We start from the raw sequence: 18,127 nt of genomic DNA on the forward strand, positions 1-18,127 counted from the left end.
CTCTACCCCAACCCAATCCCCCCCCCCCCCCCCCCAAGAATGTCTGAAGTGCAAATAACATTCCTTCAAAACTTGTGGTTTTGTTTGCTAGTGTTGTGTCTTAGTTGAAGGTTGATGGTGATTTGAATGCAGTTCTAATGTAGTATTTTAAAGCCTATTGTAATATGGCATTGCACAACTAAATGATGGTACTGCACACATTTCTGCTGAAACTTATTCTCAAAAATGATGCTGGTGCTGGTTTTTGGCTTAGTTGTTAAATGGAGCATAGCAGGATAAAATTGAGATGATGGGAATGCAGTAACTAATGGAATGAGCTCTTGAGGTTGGTGGTTTTTTGTGAAATACAGGAGTTGCAATGCATGTTGTGCTTTACTTTGTCATACAAATAAGATACTATACAATAGATGTGTCTAAAATTGCTTTGAATAGGCTTTTGTTTTAGTATTCTACCTGTTGCCTGTAGGCCTTCAGAATTTATAGAACTGGCTGTATTGGTTTTGTGCCTATTAGTAGCAAACTTCTGAAGATTTCAGGGAGTAAATAAATGCAGGAGAAACCCTTTGTGAGGAAAAGGTAATGATCTGAATCTGACTTGTAAAGAACTGGGTAGGAGTCGACAACATGTTCCCACTTAATTGCTAGCATAGAAGAAATTGACAGCATTATTTAGGAAAGTTGGGGTAGCTTTTAAAATTGTATTTATCAAAACCACTATAAATTAGGGTGATATTACACTTTTTGATCTGGCTACATTAATATCCATTAAATGCAGAGTAAGTAAACTGATCAAGTTTATGAAAGATACCATGGAATTAGCTAGGAAGCAGAGTTAGATTGGATCATTCATTAGTATTTTAAAGGCTGCTGTGTTCCAGCTTGGTGTTGTAAAGTACCATCTCTGTTCATGATCATATAATTTGAGGGTGTCCAAGAGACAGTTTAAGTGACTGCTGTCACGCTAGATTTGTGCTGGAAATAGTTATAGCTATTAGTGCAGAACTGCCATTTATATAGCTGCTCTTGAAAGAAAAGAGGCTCTTGCTTATGCAGTGGGACTGTTGTTGCATAGCAACTACTGTGCTGAAAGCTTAAAATCAGATGCTCCCTTGAAGTTCACTGTGCCCTAATAATTCTTAATTTATCTGGGCCTTGCACTGCCTTTGTCACAGTAGTGAATGTCTTTTATTAGTGTACTCAGTAATGTCTGTCACGTATGTTTACTTTTCTTTTTTCCCCAAGCTTAGAACTGTGTTGTTTCTTGCATTTTTTTAGCCCAATTTCCTGAAAGTTGAGACCTTAATAACACGATTAATCACATTGAACCAAATATGAGAGAGTCGGAGTTCAAGTGTCATGGCCTTTTGTAATCTGGTAGTAGAAGAAAGGCAGATCGGCCGTGTCTCACATGGACAGGCAGTTATGTCTGGTCCTGTATCGTGCTGAGTGGTGGCTGTTGGTTGGCAAGTGAACATGGATGGACCACTTGGCTAGCTGGCTTGCCTGTTGCTCCTAATTAATGGTAGCAAAGGAAGCCACAGGTGGATGACGTATGTGGGTATTTGAGAGTATTGTGGGCAGACCAGGAAATTAGATAGAGAAGGAAACTAGTTCTAGTGAGAAACGCTTACGTTTGCTTACTTGTTCCATTTGGTAGTCAGTGAATTTTCTTACGAAGAAAGTAGACTTGAAAGAAACTTAGGAAGGTATAGAGAATCCTGACTTACATAAATTACTTTGAAATATACTTTGTATGAAAATAACATTTTTCCACCCCTTGAAACATGCTAATACATACTGACGTATATGTTCACATGCCTATACTTGATCCTGAGAATGCCAGCATAATTTATCATCTTTGTTTTTTCAGTGAGCATGTTCATGTACTTGCCTGCGTACAGGGTTTGACTTCGCATGTGCTGTACTCAAATTTAGACTTTAGTGTAAAACTTGCTTATGAAATGTCAGTCTTCAGAGGTGCTGAAGAATCTGCTTCAATAGCTGTTAATTACCTAGCTCAGCCAGGGCTTTGAATTGTTTGTGATACCATGTACTTTTAAAAAGTGGGTAAATAACAGCATAGAATCAGTATTTAATACTGTGAGCCTTTGAAAAAAGACCTTATTTTCTGTGTTGATAATTTAGGACCATCTAGATGCCATTTTGAGATGGAACATGTACTAGCACAGAGCTCTTTGTAAAGCATTATGTTGTGTTAGCCTTGCAGTAACACCTATAGTAACACAGACACACTGCATATCCTGCTTATTTTAATGTAGTAGTGATATAATCCAGGCCTCTGCCTCCTGCTGAAGTAGTTTGGGTATACCAGACCAAAGTAGTCTAGACTGTATTAACTGACAGGAAGCCTTATATTGTTGTCATTTTATATATAATATTTCTTGGATCTGTTTTGCAGTTCCCTTCCTAAAGAACAGATTCTTGACTTCTGGATAGATACTAAGATGTAGTAGGTTGTAACTGTGTTGGGTTACATTAAATATGGTAGGTTTTTAAACTGAGGTGATACGCTGAGTAAATTTATTAAGTTCTCTACTTTTAGAATCTTATTATGTTAAGATTCTTAACTTCTGCATTCATTATGAAATTGTGAGTGATATTTATTAATTTTTATCTAGGTTTAGATTAAAATTAATTAAATTTACAATGTATTTTAACAGTTTTTTTTATTGAAGAAAACTTGTTTTCTGTAATGACTATATAAAATGGTCCTCTGTGTTTAATTGAACGGCTTGCTTTCTGGTTGCTTTTTTGGCCAGGATCTTGTAATAAATAGATGTCGTTCCTTCATACTTTCACAATTTACAAACAAAAGGAGGTATTAAACATCTCCTACCTTTTCAGTTCCGAGTCATTTTACTAAGCTCCAGTGACTTAATCATTGGCTGGAAATAGTTGAAAAATGCTGAAGAGGTTATACTGCAGCAGATTTTTCAGCACTTTGTCAAACACCAGTTCCAATACTTAATCAGTGACTTCCATCACTGAATATGTATTTATGCAAGCTATTAAAATAACTTCACTTATAATAAATTTTAGCCCAATTACAGGTTGCCATAATTTTATACTTAATTTTACATTCATTTTTTAAAGAAGTGCAAATTTAAAAATCACTTATTAATGACTATGTGAGAGACTTCAAAGTTTATCCAAATAGTGATGGATTCTGTAATTCTTAGTAAGTAGCTTGTATGAGTCATCTGAAATGCTGTTCTGTAAGTGTTGCAGAAACTTATAATAGGTGTTTTTCTTGTATTAAAGCATCTTTTAATAACTTTGTATGTGAAATTTGCCATGTGCTTTTGGAAGTTTAGATGACTTCTATCTTCTTAATGGACTGTTAATGGTTAGCTGCCTTTTCAGAGGTGATCTTTGCTTTCCCTTTTTTTAAAAACCTTCATGATTTCCTTCAATTAATTACTGTTCGTTCACACACTTGCTTTTCTTGGGAATTAGAAAAGGTCTATAAGGTTAGAAAGTAACATAATGAACAGCAGCAGTATTTTTTTTTCTGTATTCATTCCAGCACACTTAAAGGAGATGCTTTCGTTATGGGGAAGAGTGTAACTTGCATAAAAGACTTAGATTTTAGGCTTGATAAATGTCCAGTTTTCTTTACAGAAGGAATTCCAACCAAAACATGTTGTCTTTTTCATATAAAATAACTGAATATGTGTGCAGTGTATCTAATGTACAATAAATGCAGCTTATGATTGTTAGTGCTTGTTATGACTCATTTTGAGTTAAATAAACCAGAAAACTGGCATAAGACCACCAGGAGCTTGAATCCTCCTAGATGGATTTGCTGTGATAACTTGTAACTTCTGGGGCAGTCAAAAGTGGGATCCTAAGTTAGAGTGAGCATGATAATGTTTATGTAAATACATATTGTGGTCATACTGCTGTAGTTATGATGGTCCAAGGGCACGTGTAAGAAGTTTGTAGGCAGAGATAACTTGTACTAGACCAGCTAATATAATTAGAGTAGATGTATTTTTGGGTGCACAAGCCCCTTGTCAGGTCTTGAAAAGAAGCAGTAAGATTGAAAGCAGTAAAGCAAATTTTGAAGAATCGCTCTAAGTTTCAGTAGAGGCTGGTCAAAGACCGTCTAGAAGAAGATACAGTATTTGAAGCAGGGGAGGATGCTAATGAGAAGTGATAATGCTCACCTCCTATGGGGAACAGGAAGACACTGTAAAATTAATGTTAGCTATGTAGGCATCAAAAAGGAGATATTACAGTGTACCATAAACCCAAAATAAAAGTTTGATAGCGCTTTTTTTTTTTTAGTGTTTTATATACTTGACAGCTGAGGTGTTCTATACCTCCCTCTTAAGGATCTGGTCTGAAGTTAGTCTTTGAATAGCAATGTTTTAAGACATGCTAGTAATGTATTCTGTGAATAATAAAACATGTTCTTGATGTCAGAGTTCATCGTGTAGTGATTTGCTTGGCTAACTTTCCCAAATGCACCCTGTACACTGTATGAAACACACTAGGCGCTTCAGGAGTCTTGATCTTCTACTGGGAGGAATATATATTCTAACTGTGATGTGTTCCCAAGTGTTTATTAGTCAGGGAAAATCTGCATCTGTTCAGTAGGTAGTCTGTGGTGAGTTGATGTCTCATTTCAGTGAAGTTGGTGGCGAAGGTGAGGAAGTTGTTTGGAAATTAAGTGGGATGGTTTTGGAAAAATGTCTTTAAAATTATTTTAATTAGTAATGCCTGGTAACATAAATATGTTTACTTTTTTGTAGTAAAGCTACCCTTTATTATTTGGTTTCAGTTAGAAGTTCAAAGGAATCTCTTAAATTTTATCTAAAGCTATATTACCTCTGTGTGTGTTACAGTAATTTAGCTAATGACTTCACAAAATGCTTATATTTGTGGTTTAGGTAATTTTCAGTCTACTTGGTAAGGTTACTGAACATCTGAAGGAAGTAAACATAAGTCAGCTGTTACCTTCCCCTTATTTTTCCATTTGTAAGCATCAACAAGAAAAGTATGTTATGACTTGATTTAAATGAATATAAATTGTTCTACTGAGAGCCCTTTTCAGAGATTTTTTTTTTCTCTTCAGAATTTTGACTAAAAGGTGGTAAGTAGCCTCACATCATGGTTGACCTGTGTTTGAACAATACATAACATCTACAAATGGAGTGTTTATGTCCTTTAATGAGTTTAGAATGCTAGAGCTATTGCAGAAACTAGAAACAGTATCACTTGTTTGAAAACCTTCCTTTTTGGTTAGCTTTTATTGTTGTATAGATAATATTCTTAATTGTGCACAAAATAATGTGATCTTCTGAAAGTATGCTAGCACTCTAAAGCTATATTTTGATTATGTCAGTTTACTCTTTACAAGTAATTAAAATAAATATTCTCTAAATGTTCTGTGGAATATTGTGAAAAACTGTAGCTGTTTCTGAAAATATCTTGATTACTTTTTGTAGTTTTTTTTGAAGGTTTAAGAGGTAGGTGGACAAGTTTGTATGTCCCTTAACTAGTGATCAACTTCTGATTTTCTTTATTTTTGAGGCTTCATTTATACTGTATTTTTTTGCAAGATGCTCCCATTGATACTTGGACATTCCCATAAAATCCAGTCAGTCCAAGTCACCTGACATTGTTAAACTTTAACACTGATGTAATACCTAAATATATCTTAAACAGATATGGTCCAACTACTCTTCCAGTACTTGTGGCACTACTCATTTAAAAAACAAAACAAAACCAAACCAAAAACAAACCCTCAAGATGTGTGCTGCGGTCTCCTAGGGAACTACATGTCTTTGTTCCTGACTAAAGATGAAAACAGGATGAAAATAGGTTTAATTCCCCTGGCAAAGACTTAAGATTTTTGTAAAATGCCACTCAAGGCTTTTTATCCTGTGTGAGTAATAATAACCTGACTTAATCATAGAAAATGTGTTGTAGAATGTTTATATATAAAATTTTGGAAAATTATTTGGAAATGTGTTTGCAAAATGGTTAGGGATTATGTCTAAAATTCTTGAAATTGAGACAAATCACCTAATGAATGACAAGAAATAGAAATTGAGGTGGAGCTGATGAGATCTGTTGCACTTGTGAAAGCAACTTGTATATTTGGCAGACTGTCATGAGTGCGTTTATTGAAAGAGACAGTACTGCCTTATAGTAATATATTTTAAATTTGTACACAGTTTAAGTGAGGATTTCTTCTAGCTGCCTTTTCTCTTAAGACAGGCATTTTAGCTCATGGGAAATGTCTTCAGAAAGACCAGATTTTTAATATCCATGTTTAGTTAGCTGTATAAATTTGTCGACTTAAGCAGAATCCTGAGGCTTGGGACTATCACTGTTCATTGCCTACTTTGGTAAATCATGCTGGCTGTGGCCTCTTAGTTCGAGTCTAGTAAGCACAGATCGGTGCAGGCAGGTGGTAGAGCATAGATAGATTTTTGCCAGTACGTCCTTTCTGTTCAGTTTCCTCTTATTTTTGATCATATCCACAGAGTTAAATGTTCAAATGCCATGTTTTAAATAAATGCAGATGGATAATATGTTTTGAAGGAACTTCTTAAAATGCTAAACATATTTATATAATACTACATACATATTTATTTCTAGAAGAAGGAGCTACAGCTGAAGTTTCCTCATCTTTTGTGATTCTGTCTATATGTACTCTAGTAGTACTGGTAATACTGCTTGCAAACTGTGTTTCCTGCTGTAAAGACCCTGAGATAGATTTCAAGGTAAGCACCTGAAGCTACAAATATATATATCTGTAAGTGGTATTCTTAGCTGCATTCTGATATCCAGAACACTTACTTGATTATTTGTGCTAATACTCTGCAGTTATTGACACTTCAGTGTCACTGTACATTCTCTCTTCTGAAGTAGCCAGCAACTGTATTTCTACATACTGTAAAGTCTTGCTGTAACCATTTATTTTAAGTACTTGGTCCATGCTGCAGTAAGTATCTTTAATGTCTTTTCAAAATCATTACTAGCTATCAGGATCAGTAGTAGTATACCCTTGAGACAGTTTTACTGTAAAGAACCTTTTTGTTGTTTTTCTGTATATTCTTTTAATTTGTTTTTCTTAGTCTGCTGACAGGGTTTAAGACAATCCTGTCAAATAAGAGTACCGAAGATGCATATCCACTGTAGCAAAACTCTGAAAACAGTTACTTTTGGAACATTGTTTATTGGTGTTCCTAAAAATGAGTTTTGCTCTCATTTCTAAATGGAGAATATTTGACCTCGGCTGTTCATGGTAATTCATTCAAAGCCAGGGATAGCATTTAAAGTAAAAAAACAACCCCAAACACAAAAACCAAAACAAAAGCCCCCTTTTTGTTAAAAGCAATACTTAATACTTTAATCTCTTTAAATCAGTAATAAATTGAAAATAAGGAATAGAAAACTAAAATCTGTCACTGTCCTTGGAAAAAAGCTAAGCCGCCTTAACATTGCTCATTTAAGCTAAAAGAAATGTGTCAGAGCTAATTTAAGACAAAGATCAGCTTGTTTAACTTACTTTTTTGCAGGAATTTGAAGATAACTTTGATGATGAAATAGATTTTACACCTCCAGCAGAAGATACTCCATCTATTCAGTCTCCAGCAGAAGTGTTTACTCTTTCAGTTCCCAATATTGCTTTACCAACTCCCTCCCAGTTTCCATCTCGTACAGGTAAGATACTGTTTTTTAATGAAAAAACAAAAGTAGGCAATTTCAGTGTCAAAAATGGAGTGTAGCCGATTGTTTGACTTCACTGAAACAAATTAATTGTTACAAACTTACATAAACTGAGTAAACATATTTTGCAGGGTATAGGATAAAATGTGAAATATTACTTAAAAAATGTTAACTTATGGCAGGGTGCCATGTAAGGTAGCTTAAGAGAATGAAATTAGCTTAAATAAACCTCTTTAGAGTACTTTGTTATGCCTCTGTATACATGAAGGGTTTGAAGTACTCTAGGATGTTAGTGACTTCTGCTCTTCAGTGTTTTTTTTTCATGGTTAAGTTGTCATTGGATTTTAGCCATTAGCCTTAAATGGAAGCAAGAGTTGAATCTCTTCCTTAACAGCAGTGCTCCTGTTTCAGCTGCATCACTTTCTTAATGTCACTGTAGACTTTTCATGCTGTAAATGTGGTGATGTTAAGACAGAGCATTAGATTTCTTTTCCCTATGTGAAAGGTTTTTTGGAATGTATTCTTTAAAATACAATTTTTGTAAAAGGAAACTTAAGCATCTTAAATATTACAAGCATAGTTTAGCATAAAGTAGTTCTCATATTATGCTACTTCACATACAATTTTTTTACATACATTGCTTGTGTTGCTTAATCATTAGATGTTCAGGGAAGCTTCTAGTAAAATTTCTGTACCTACAAATTTCAAGAAACTGTCAGTGTGCCTTTTAATACAAAAGAAATGTTACTTCTCAGTGTTTTAATGACTGAGGGGAAATTATCTGTGAATAATTTTATGTCAGCTATTCTATGTTATCATAATTGTTAAAACTATACTTTCTGTCCCTAGAAGTTATTTTGCCAGAAGTAAGGCGGTGTACTTGAGTAAGGTACACGGGTAAAAATGTAGTTGTACTGATAAAACCTTCTCTGTGCTTAGGAGCGCATTGACAGTGTATTGTAGAGCTATAGCTGTTCTACTAAAATAATACTGGTGGAAATGTAGTTTGTGGAAATAAAAATGTGGGCTAGAATTCTCAGACAAGTAGTAATGATGGAAAGTTTTTGTGTACATCTATTTATTAGTGCTCCTAACCAATTAGGTGGCAGAGGGATCAACACTGCTGAATCTTTTTTTATAGTATAGAGTCTGCCATTTTTACTGTCCATCGTCTGCCAAGATCTGGGTCTTGTTTTCTATCCTTTCCCTCTCTGGGCTCTTTACGTGAAGTATTTTTAGTCAGAAAATGTCCTCCTTCCAGATGGTAGCTATAAGTAGGACAGTTGGGCTGAAGAATAAAGCAGTCAAACCCTTTCTCTTAAAACAGTAACTCTCTCTATAACTATAAATGTTAAGATGTACAAGGAGTTAGTGTTGTCTTGGGTTTTCTTCTTTTATTTACATAGGGAACTTTTGCAAGTAGGTTATTTGCTCTACCCAGCTACAGGGTATGATACACTTTTGTACTGGAATTAGAACTCAATCTTTTTGCTTTCTTATTGAGTGTGTTAAAAAATTAAGTTTACATTTCATAAGAAGATTCACTGTGTTTTTTTAGAGGGTGTATTCTAGTACAGTTTAGAAGCTGGAGTTGAGAAAAGTTTCACTTGAGTGCTGTTGTCACAATCTTAGACATACATAAAGTATGAAGGTAACTAGGTTTTGTTGCTTGGTCTGAATGTATGCATGTAATTTGGAATAAATATTGCAGGAACTTGCATTATTTCCTCAACAGTTGATAACTTTGGCCAAGTGGTTTGATACGTGTTACATTTGTTTCGTTATGTATGACAGATGGATCAAAGTCTCAAGTTGCACGTCAGAGTCTAAACTACATCCAGGAAATTGGAAATGGTTGGTTTGGAAAGGTGAGAAGTTATCTCTTAATTTTGTATTGCAGTTTGAGTCAATTCCTAACTGACTAGGCTACTGTATTTCCTTTAAAGTGCTACTCTTTAAAAAAAAAAAAAAAAAAGAGTAATAGCATAAGAAAAACTGAAATTGAAGTTAGATATTTCCTTGCATATGCTTTTTAGCAGTAATCACAGCACTGATCAGTGCTGCTTTAATTTACCTGTAGCTTCTTACTAGAGTTACTAGGTAGACAACATTTCACTTCTGTGGATTTGTATTAATACATTCCTGTTAATGCTGATTTTTTCCTAGGAAAAAATCTTAAGTAAATAAGTGGTCTTCACTAGAAAATGTGTTTTCTGAAAGTTGATGAGTAGATCGGTTGTCAAGATTTATTAAGTATGGGTGTTTAATTATCAAAGCTCTGCATGTGTTAACAAAAAAGCCGGAAAATCTTTCTTAGAGCGTGTTTTTAGCTCTTGTTTTTCTTTGCAAGGAAACTCCAAAGTTTTTTTCCCTCTGATTAAAGACACAATGGTTATTTTTTTTCAGGTTCTACTTGGAGAGATCTACAGAGGCAGTAGTGTAGCAAGGGTAATAGTGAAGGAGTTGAAGGCAAGTGCAGGTCCCAGGGAGCAAGAACAGTTTTTAAGAAATGGAGAACCATATTAGTAAGTAATGTTTCACAGCTTGGTTAACTTATACACTTTGCACTACTGCATATGAATTATGGACGTTTCTTTCATTCAGTGTTACTGTGTCTGCATGCCCTCCCTTACAACTGAAATGCTCGTCTTTGAAAAGTGAAATACAGTCAATCCAAACTGAGCAAAAGTTGACTTTGCTTAGAAATAAAAATAAACTCTTTGCTTAAATGCGTTTGGTAGTTATTGTTCATGAGTGGAAAACACACTTGGTTTGGTTTATCAAATTTTCTTCTACAGCTGTTTGGAACAAACTTCTGATATTGCAAACTAACCTTATGCCTAATTACTTGCCTCTGAGAACTGAGGTTTAACTCCTGTACTTGGCTTTCCTGTTAGAAGCAGGGGAACTGGCAACACTGTGTCTGTTATCAGATACACATTAATTTCTTTAAAGTTCCCATTTTCAAAAAATTAAATGCAACATAGTGATAAAACCTAATTTTGTTCGGGTAGCTTGCAAGGAGGCTTGTGCACAAAAAACCAAACCAGAATTACACTAACTTCAGTTCAGTAGTACTCTAAATTGAGAAATCGTTGATCTGACTGGAAATGCCAATAAAACAGGATTGTTTGGTGTTCTCTTCCTCTTGTGTTATGCTTGGAGGATACTTGCTTCTAGGAGTTGAGTCTTTGTATTCTAGAAAGGAATTTGGCGTATTAAAGGGAGTGTAATTTATCTTCCTGTGTTTTGGGAATAGTGAGAGCTCTCTGAAGAGCTAACTGCCACAACTTAATGGCTTTTGTAGATGACTGAAAAAGAGGCCTGTTGTAGTTCACCAGGCATACCTCATAGTGTGGTTTACCTTTCCTGAATATGCTACAAGCAAGTGGTCGTAGAGAGCTTTCTGTTCTTAATGCTTTCTAATGTCCTAGTTATATTTGCATTTAGGCTTAAATTGTTGGCAGTTGTCAGAAAAAGAATCTCATGCCTTCTGCTGCATTGACACAAGTGTTTTTGAAGCAATTTAGAAAAAGTAACTGATCTGGCTGGGAACTAACCTGGCTAAAAAAAGGTTTAGCTTTTAGCCAGATTGGTTTCATGGTGTAGTTCACGAACCAGTTGCATGCACTTATTTTTGGTATAAGGGATGGTGGGAGGATGGGTGTGACTTTCTTGTGGCAGTACTAGCTTTTGTGGTTTTGAGATCCTCTGAGTTTCAGCTGCTCTCAGTGATATGCTGCAGCAATACAAAGGTTCAAATGGAATCTATGGCTTTGGATACTTGCACCTTCTGTTTGTGCTGCCTCCCCACCCCGCGCCAATGTTATGTGTTGAAACTTCTGGTAGGGATTTCAGTGTGTTGAGTTATACTGCAAATGATGTGTACTGTGATGTTTCTGGCTTTAACTATATTTTTTCACTCCAGCATTCTTCAGCATCCAAATGTTCTCCAGTGTATTGGGCAATGTGTGGAAGCCATTCCTTATCTCCTAGTTTTTGAGTTCTGTGACTTGGTAAGTGCACTTACACAAACGGCTGCAGTTGTTTTTCCATTAATGTAAACTGTATGTAGCATATTTACTGCCCTTCACTCATGAAATGATTCTTTTTCTTCCTGGGAAGTTTTTCGAATAACCAGAATTTCAGAAGACAGACTTTTTTTGGTTTAGAGACAGACCACAAGTGTAATTTTTTTTTGTTTATATTCTTTTCAATTCATTGTGTAAATTCTAGGTGCTTGTGGAATGTTCTGAAGTGGAAAATAGCTGTTCTTTCTTTGATAATGGAATTAGTAGTCTCTTTCAGTCTGCCTATGTCATGTAACAGGGAGCTTGGAGGGGAAAGGAGGTCATAGAAGGAAGCTTTTTACTGTAGTCCAGTATCGCATGCACATGCTCATATCACATCCTGAATTCTATTTGCTGTCTGTGCAACCTTAATATGCTTTTATTACCATTTCTATGAAAACGTTAATTGAGGAAAGAATTTCTCCCTTCTGCCTCCCCCACTCTAGAGTGCCCAAATTTTACCCATGCTGTGCAGCTTTGGGCTAAAATGCAATGGTGGGCTCGTGTAGAATCAGTAATGTGTATTGTAATAGCTAGAACTTTCAGTATCCTCCTATTCTCTTCCTGATCGTTTCTGTTACTGTATTCTTCTGTTCCTTACTTTCTTATCCTTCTTTTCTTTCCCTCCCTAAACAACTGCCTTATTGTGCTTCCTGAACACCAAAAGAAATGCTAAGAGCACAGTGAAGGGTGTTCTCACTGCTTTCTGCCCTGCTGTTAGTGCCACAAAGGACACTGAAGCTGGGAAGGATAGTCACACAAAAACCTTGCTCAGCCACTGCATTCCTAGGCATGTGCTGGAATTCATGTGAATGTTGTGAGAAAGGGGGTGGCATGCATGTGTAGAAACTTTGAACTGTGCCCAGTATACACAGAGTCTTCAGAGACTAAAATTTGGATATGGTGATGGATCCATGGTCTGGAAAGACTTGAATTGCTTTGTTGTAGTGTAACACATTATTAAAAAACAAACAGAAGTCCAGGTGGCTATCTAAACATTGGCTCAATAGCTGCTTTTAAAGTTTGTGGTCTAGATAGCATTTAAAGCAGAGTTCCTTGGAAAATGTCAAGACAGAAATGAACTCAGAAGTGCATGTATGTTAAGAAATAAGTAAGATAGTTTGCATTTATAAAACTCAGCAAGATCCTTTTTTATCAGCTTCGCTACTACAGAATTTTCCTTTAAACTCAGGTGCACGTATATGGTTCTAGTTGCATCAGTTGCCTCAAGCTGTTTAAATAAGAGTTAACATGAACTTTTGAGTTTTCTTGAGAAACAAGAAAGTTAATCTGTGACCTTAAACTATATTTTTCATTACTGCTCTTTTGCTCAAATTTATTAGCTGTGGGAAATTAATGAGGCAGAAGTGCTGATAAAATCATTCTTTTCTAAAAGGAAGAAACACCTGAACTTTTTAAGCGACTGATCAAAGTGAAATATTCTGGTTTTGCTAAGAATTAAAAAGTAGGTGCATAAGGTTAGCCAGATAATGTTTTTTGTAGTTTTTCAATATGTAGAAATAGAATACTTCTTACTGATTTTTAAACCTGCTACTCAAATTGGCGGTTCTTTAAAAGGACCCTTGAAAGAGAATTGCATTTTATAGAGTCTTAACAGATACACATCCAAATCAGATTTAATTGCTGCCATGTTTTTAAATAGTTACGCTATGTAATCCAACTTTGAATTTGAAGATGGAGTAACTTTAAAGATTGCCCTACTTTAAGTATACAGGGAAAAAATAATATCCTTGTTTGATGCGTGATGATTAATGCCAGAAATTGTTGTGATCCTGCAGAGTAATCTGGAAAGGATTTTACTTAAGGGGATAAAATAGATTTTCACTGTAACTGGGGGCAGTAAGCTTGACAGCCAAAGTGTTAGTTTTATAAATTTTAATGTAGTTAGGTAATTTCTTTGGAATAGAAAATAAATGTCTGTGTTGATTTCTATTCCAAGTGAACTAAAACTCGTTTTTAGAAAATTATATATTATAGTGAGTTAAACATGACTTTCATACTGAAAGTCTGGCTCACTTAGAGTTCTTACTTGGTAGAGCTGAGTATCTCCTAGACATCATAGTATTTTATTCACTGTGCACACAGATATACAGGAGCTAGGCAGACAAAACTGTTCACGTGAATAGTTTTATGCAGAGATTGAGACGAGTGCAGTAAGTTAGCTCAGTATTGCTGTATGTCACTAACTCTTGTTGTAGTCCCAGGGCCTGGTGTGGGAGGTAGCAATATTGGAGTGAGGGGAGAGGAGAGATATGAAGGAATAAATGTGAAGTAAGCCAGACGGCACAGTTTGGAATAGACAGTATGGCTAGATAGCTTTTTTTAGTAGACAGGTTTTTAGTGGAGTGTCAGTAGGCTGATATTCTAGAAGCTGCTTTGTACCACTGTGGCTGGGATGGCAGTTACTTGGATTTTTCAGGCTTCTAGTAAGTGATCTTGAAAGCTGGTAGCTTCTTTTGTACTTTTTTTTCTGAAATTGGGTAGATCAGGGGGGTATGGAGGTGCTTCCAAAACACGCAAGAGTCTGATTCTTCAATAGAAAGACCATAGGGGCAGACACAGTTGAAGTGGCTTACTAAAGGCTCTAGTGTCTGTGATGACTATATATTGTTCAGATGGGAAGGATGAGAAACATGTTGCTGTTTTGCTAGCAGTAGTATAATGCTATGCTAAAGCTCTTTACCTTGTGTTACTGGTTGTATATGTATATACAACAAAGAATAAACTTGTTTTAATCCCTTGTAATTATGTGATTAAGAACTTGATGGTAAAAAGGTGGCAAATATCTCAATTGTGTCGGATAGGAAATTTAAATGTCTTCAGATGACAAGTTCTTTTGAGGCTTTCAGCAATGTAGACCTCATTTTGCAAGTTTGGCATATTAAGTAATGAAAAATGTGGCTATTCTGCTGACCAACACAGTCTAGAGGGTACAGTGATTGTTTTCTTCACACTCCTTCAAACTCGTAGCCTGTCACAGCACGTCCCCCTTTTGCAACTTCTCTTGCTAGGTTTCGTGGCCTTTTTAGGGCCACTTGACCTTGTCTTGGCTGCTGAGGCAGCTCTGTTGGATTATCAGTTCCCAGGCTCCTTGGCACTGAAAGGCCTTGATCAGAGGCACTGGAAACTGCGGTGCAGAGATACTGGAGCTAACTGTCACGGTAGCAATGCTGAATGTCATGCAGGCTAGCTTACTTGTTTTCTTGGCCATATAAACTACTTTTCTGTTACTCGAGATTGATTGGTTGTATATGCAGTAACTGTATTGGCTAACATTTAGCCTCTTTTATAATGTAATCCAAGTTGCTCTGTGTCCCTTGCTTAGCAGAGCGGGGTAAGAAGCAAGAGAAGTCAGTTGCACATAAGTGATTTAAGCTTTTAAATCCTAATTTTCCTTTGCCTGTGTTAAAATTGTTTAAAAAATGGTAAATATAAAAAGAAATGCTCAGTAAGTTCTTATACTCCCTCCATATTAGTTTGCCTAGTATGTTGGTGCAGTCTTCTATGAATAGTTAACTGTTCACTGTTAAACATTGTAGAATGATGCCAGGTTAAAAATAGTGGTAGCTGGCTTATTAACTTTAATATATTACTCAGCTGTGCATGGCCAGCATTTTGTCAGCACAGCAAATCCTCTAATGGATTGACATAATTTATGAGTAAAGGAAAGTTATTCAAATGTGGAAGTAGCATGTATATTGTGAGGCTGATTTGCCTATCAAATTCTTACAGAAATTCTTTAAGTCTTGCAATTCCCTGAGCAGATGAGATCAGCAGGATGCAGTATTTGCCTAGAATGCCCTGTAGATTGCTTTAGGGATGTTGCTGTTAGTGGAAGGTGCCTGCCTGCAGTGGTTAGTTCTTTCTTTTGTTTGGGCTTTTTCTAATTACTGCCACTTGAAAACATTCTCTTCAAATCAAAAAAGAGTCTTTGCAATGAAAACTTCTTAACCAAAGAGTTCAGCAAATCTGTTTAATAATCGTAGTCAATATCGCTATGAGGCAACTAGCAGATGTATCAGTGGTGTGTGGTTTAAAAAAAGGTGTGTGTGACAATTCATGACAACTTCAGGAATCATGTCTGTTGGGTTCAAAGACTCTTTGTGCTCTCAGAACTGTTTAATATCTCTTAAACTTACATATGTCTAAACAACTTTCTGATAGTATAGGTGCTCTATACCATACACCAATTTCAGGCATTTTAATGGTAGCGACTGCAGGTATTTACACTGCAAAGCGATGTTGGAGGGCGGAGGCAGGGGTAGTATTTTTAGTTGTCTAAGAACTTCAAAAGGGGCAATTATGTGGTAATGTGTGACTTGGCAGGCAGCTTTCCAACTTGGTAGAAAGTGTTCAGTAGACATAATTTGGTGAGCTCTTCACACTTTTAAAACCCTATCATCAGTACCTACTGTTTTAAAAAGTCGTGTCTGCTATTTGTTTGGATGTTCATATGAACCGAATACAGAATTTGCACAAACAAGGAAACCACTGAAGAGTACTGCATGTAAATCTGCCCCTGGCTTCTGGCTGTTACAGAGAACAAGCATATTAAGATTTACAAAGGTGGCTGAACTGATCCTGACTAGAACTGAGAAGGATGGGAGGAAAGGCAAAATTTAGTTCTTCATGGAGTCCCAGGAGAGGAGGGAAGAGGCAGAGTGGCAGAGGAAGCTGGAGAGAAAGTGGAGCCTTCCTCAAGGATGATTATTGAGCTTTTTATATTTAGGTGTCCGCACAGTGAATTTTGCAGAACTGTATTCAGATACGTGTAACCTTTGATACTTACTGTGTTGAAAAGCCCGTCCAGTAAAGGGCCATTTTGTAGCCCATAAAACAGTATGGGAGTAGTATTGATGTATTGCTACTGTCTGCTTGTAAGTAGGGAAGCATCATAGGGTAATTCAGGCTAGCAAGGAGCTCAGGAGGTCTCCACTCCAAACTCCTGTTCAAAGCAGTGTTGACCTGAGGTCAGACCAGATTTCTTGGGGCTTTGTCCAGCTGGATCCTGAAAACATCCATGGATGGAAACTGCGCAGTCTCTCTGGGCAACCTGTGCTTCTGCTCCAGTGTCCTCATGTGGAAAACAGTTTTCCTTATACTCAGTCTGAACTTCTCGTGTTTCAGCTCATACCTGTGGTCTCATTCTACCTCTGTGCTCCACAGTGAAGAGCCTGACTTGGTCTTTAATAACTTCATACATACTGAGCAGCTGCTATCAGGTGCTTCCAAAGTCTTCCTTTGGCTGAATGAGCCCAGTTCCCTCAGCCTCTCCTCATGGTGAAATGCTCTGACCCCCTGACCGTCTTGGTGGCCCTTGGTGAACACTGAACTCATTCAAGTTTGTTGTCTGTCTTGTTTTGGGGCAGCCAATACTGGACACAGAATCTAAATGTGGTCTAAGAAGTGCTGAATAGAAAGGGATAATCTCTTCCTTTGGTCTAGTAGCTATGGTCCTGTTTAGGCAGCCCAGGAGCCTGCTTGCAGTCTTTGCTGCCAAGGCACGCAGGTGGTTGATGTTCATCTTGCTGTCTACCAAGATCCCCAGGTCCCTTCCTGCAGAGCTGCTGCCCAGCTGGTCAGTCCTCAGTTTGTATTGTTGCAAGGGGTTTTTCCTTCCCAGGGGCAAGACTTTGCCTTGGTCCTTCTGGAGTTTCATAAGGTTCCTGTTGGACCCTTCTTCCAGCCTGTTCAGGTCACTCTGGATGGCAGGCCAGCACTTGAGTGTATTCATTGGTTCCCCCCAATTTGGTATAAGCAATGTCCTTTTAAAGCAATACCAAAAAAATCCTGTTTTATATTTTAACCTTGATTGTAGCCTTAATTAGAATAGAATGGGAAAATAGAACCAGTATGTTTCAAGGTGCTGGATTTAATAAAAGCTGTATTTCCTACAAAAAAGTGTGCTTACGTGAATTATTTAGTAAATAAGGGATGCCATACAGCACTACTATTACTAATGCATTTAAAAATTAAAAAGCAATTCCTTGGTGCGTTTCAGGCATTCTAGGAACTTAATCTACCTGGGACAAACATTAAGTAACCAGTTGCTGTTTTAATGAATGACAACAATTTTGGAGAGTTTGACTTTCTTCAGGTGCTTGCTGCCACCTAGAGTCTGTTAAGCTTGGTATTTTGTACTTAACATTCGTTAGACTGTGCAATTGGGAACCTGTGTGTGTTATGGACACTGTTTGTTTTGTAGTTCCTTGGAACTCTGCTCTAGTAAATCTGCTCTGGCAAGGTAGAAAGATGTGGGTGTGTTTATATATGTTTATACACATATACGTGAGCCAGTATGATATTAAAGCTGTAATTGTAAGTCAGAA

General features: G+C 36.7%; 1 protein-coding gene across 1 annotated transcript in view; it reads left to right on the forward strand.

Moving 5' to 3' along the window:
- Nucleotides 1-18,127, forward strand: part of LMTK2 (lemur tyrosine kinase 2) — a 38,312-nt gene that overhangs the window by 5,137 nt on the left and 15,048 nt on the right. Inside the window, exons 2-6 of the mRNA XM_010570580.1 lie at nt 6,634-6,758; nt 7,557-7,701; nt 9,502-9,575; nt 10,114-10,232; nt 11,636-11,723. Of these exons, the coding sequence (XP_010568882.1) occupies nt 6,634-6,758; nt 7,557-7,701; nt 9,502-9,575; nt 10,114-10,232; nt 11,636-11,723 (551 nt within the window). The remainder of the gene's footprint in view (nt 1-6,633; nt 6,759-7,556; nt 7,702-9,501; nt 9,576-10,113; nt 10,233-11,635; nt 11,724-18,127) is intronic.

The sequence above is a fragment of the Haliaeetus leucocephalus genome, unplaced genomic scaffold (assembly GCF_000737465.1).
Source record: "Haliaeetus leucocephalus isolate CR32 unplaced genomic scaffold, Haliaeetus_leucocephalus-4.0 Scaffold295, whole genome shotgun sequence".
In the NCBI taxonomy this organism is placed as follows: domain Eukaryota; kingdom Metazoa; phylum Chordata; class Aves; order Accipitriformes; family Accipitridae; genus Haliaeetus; species Haliaeetus leucocephalus.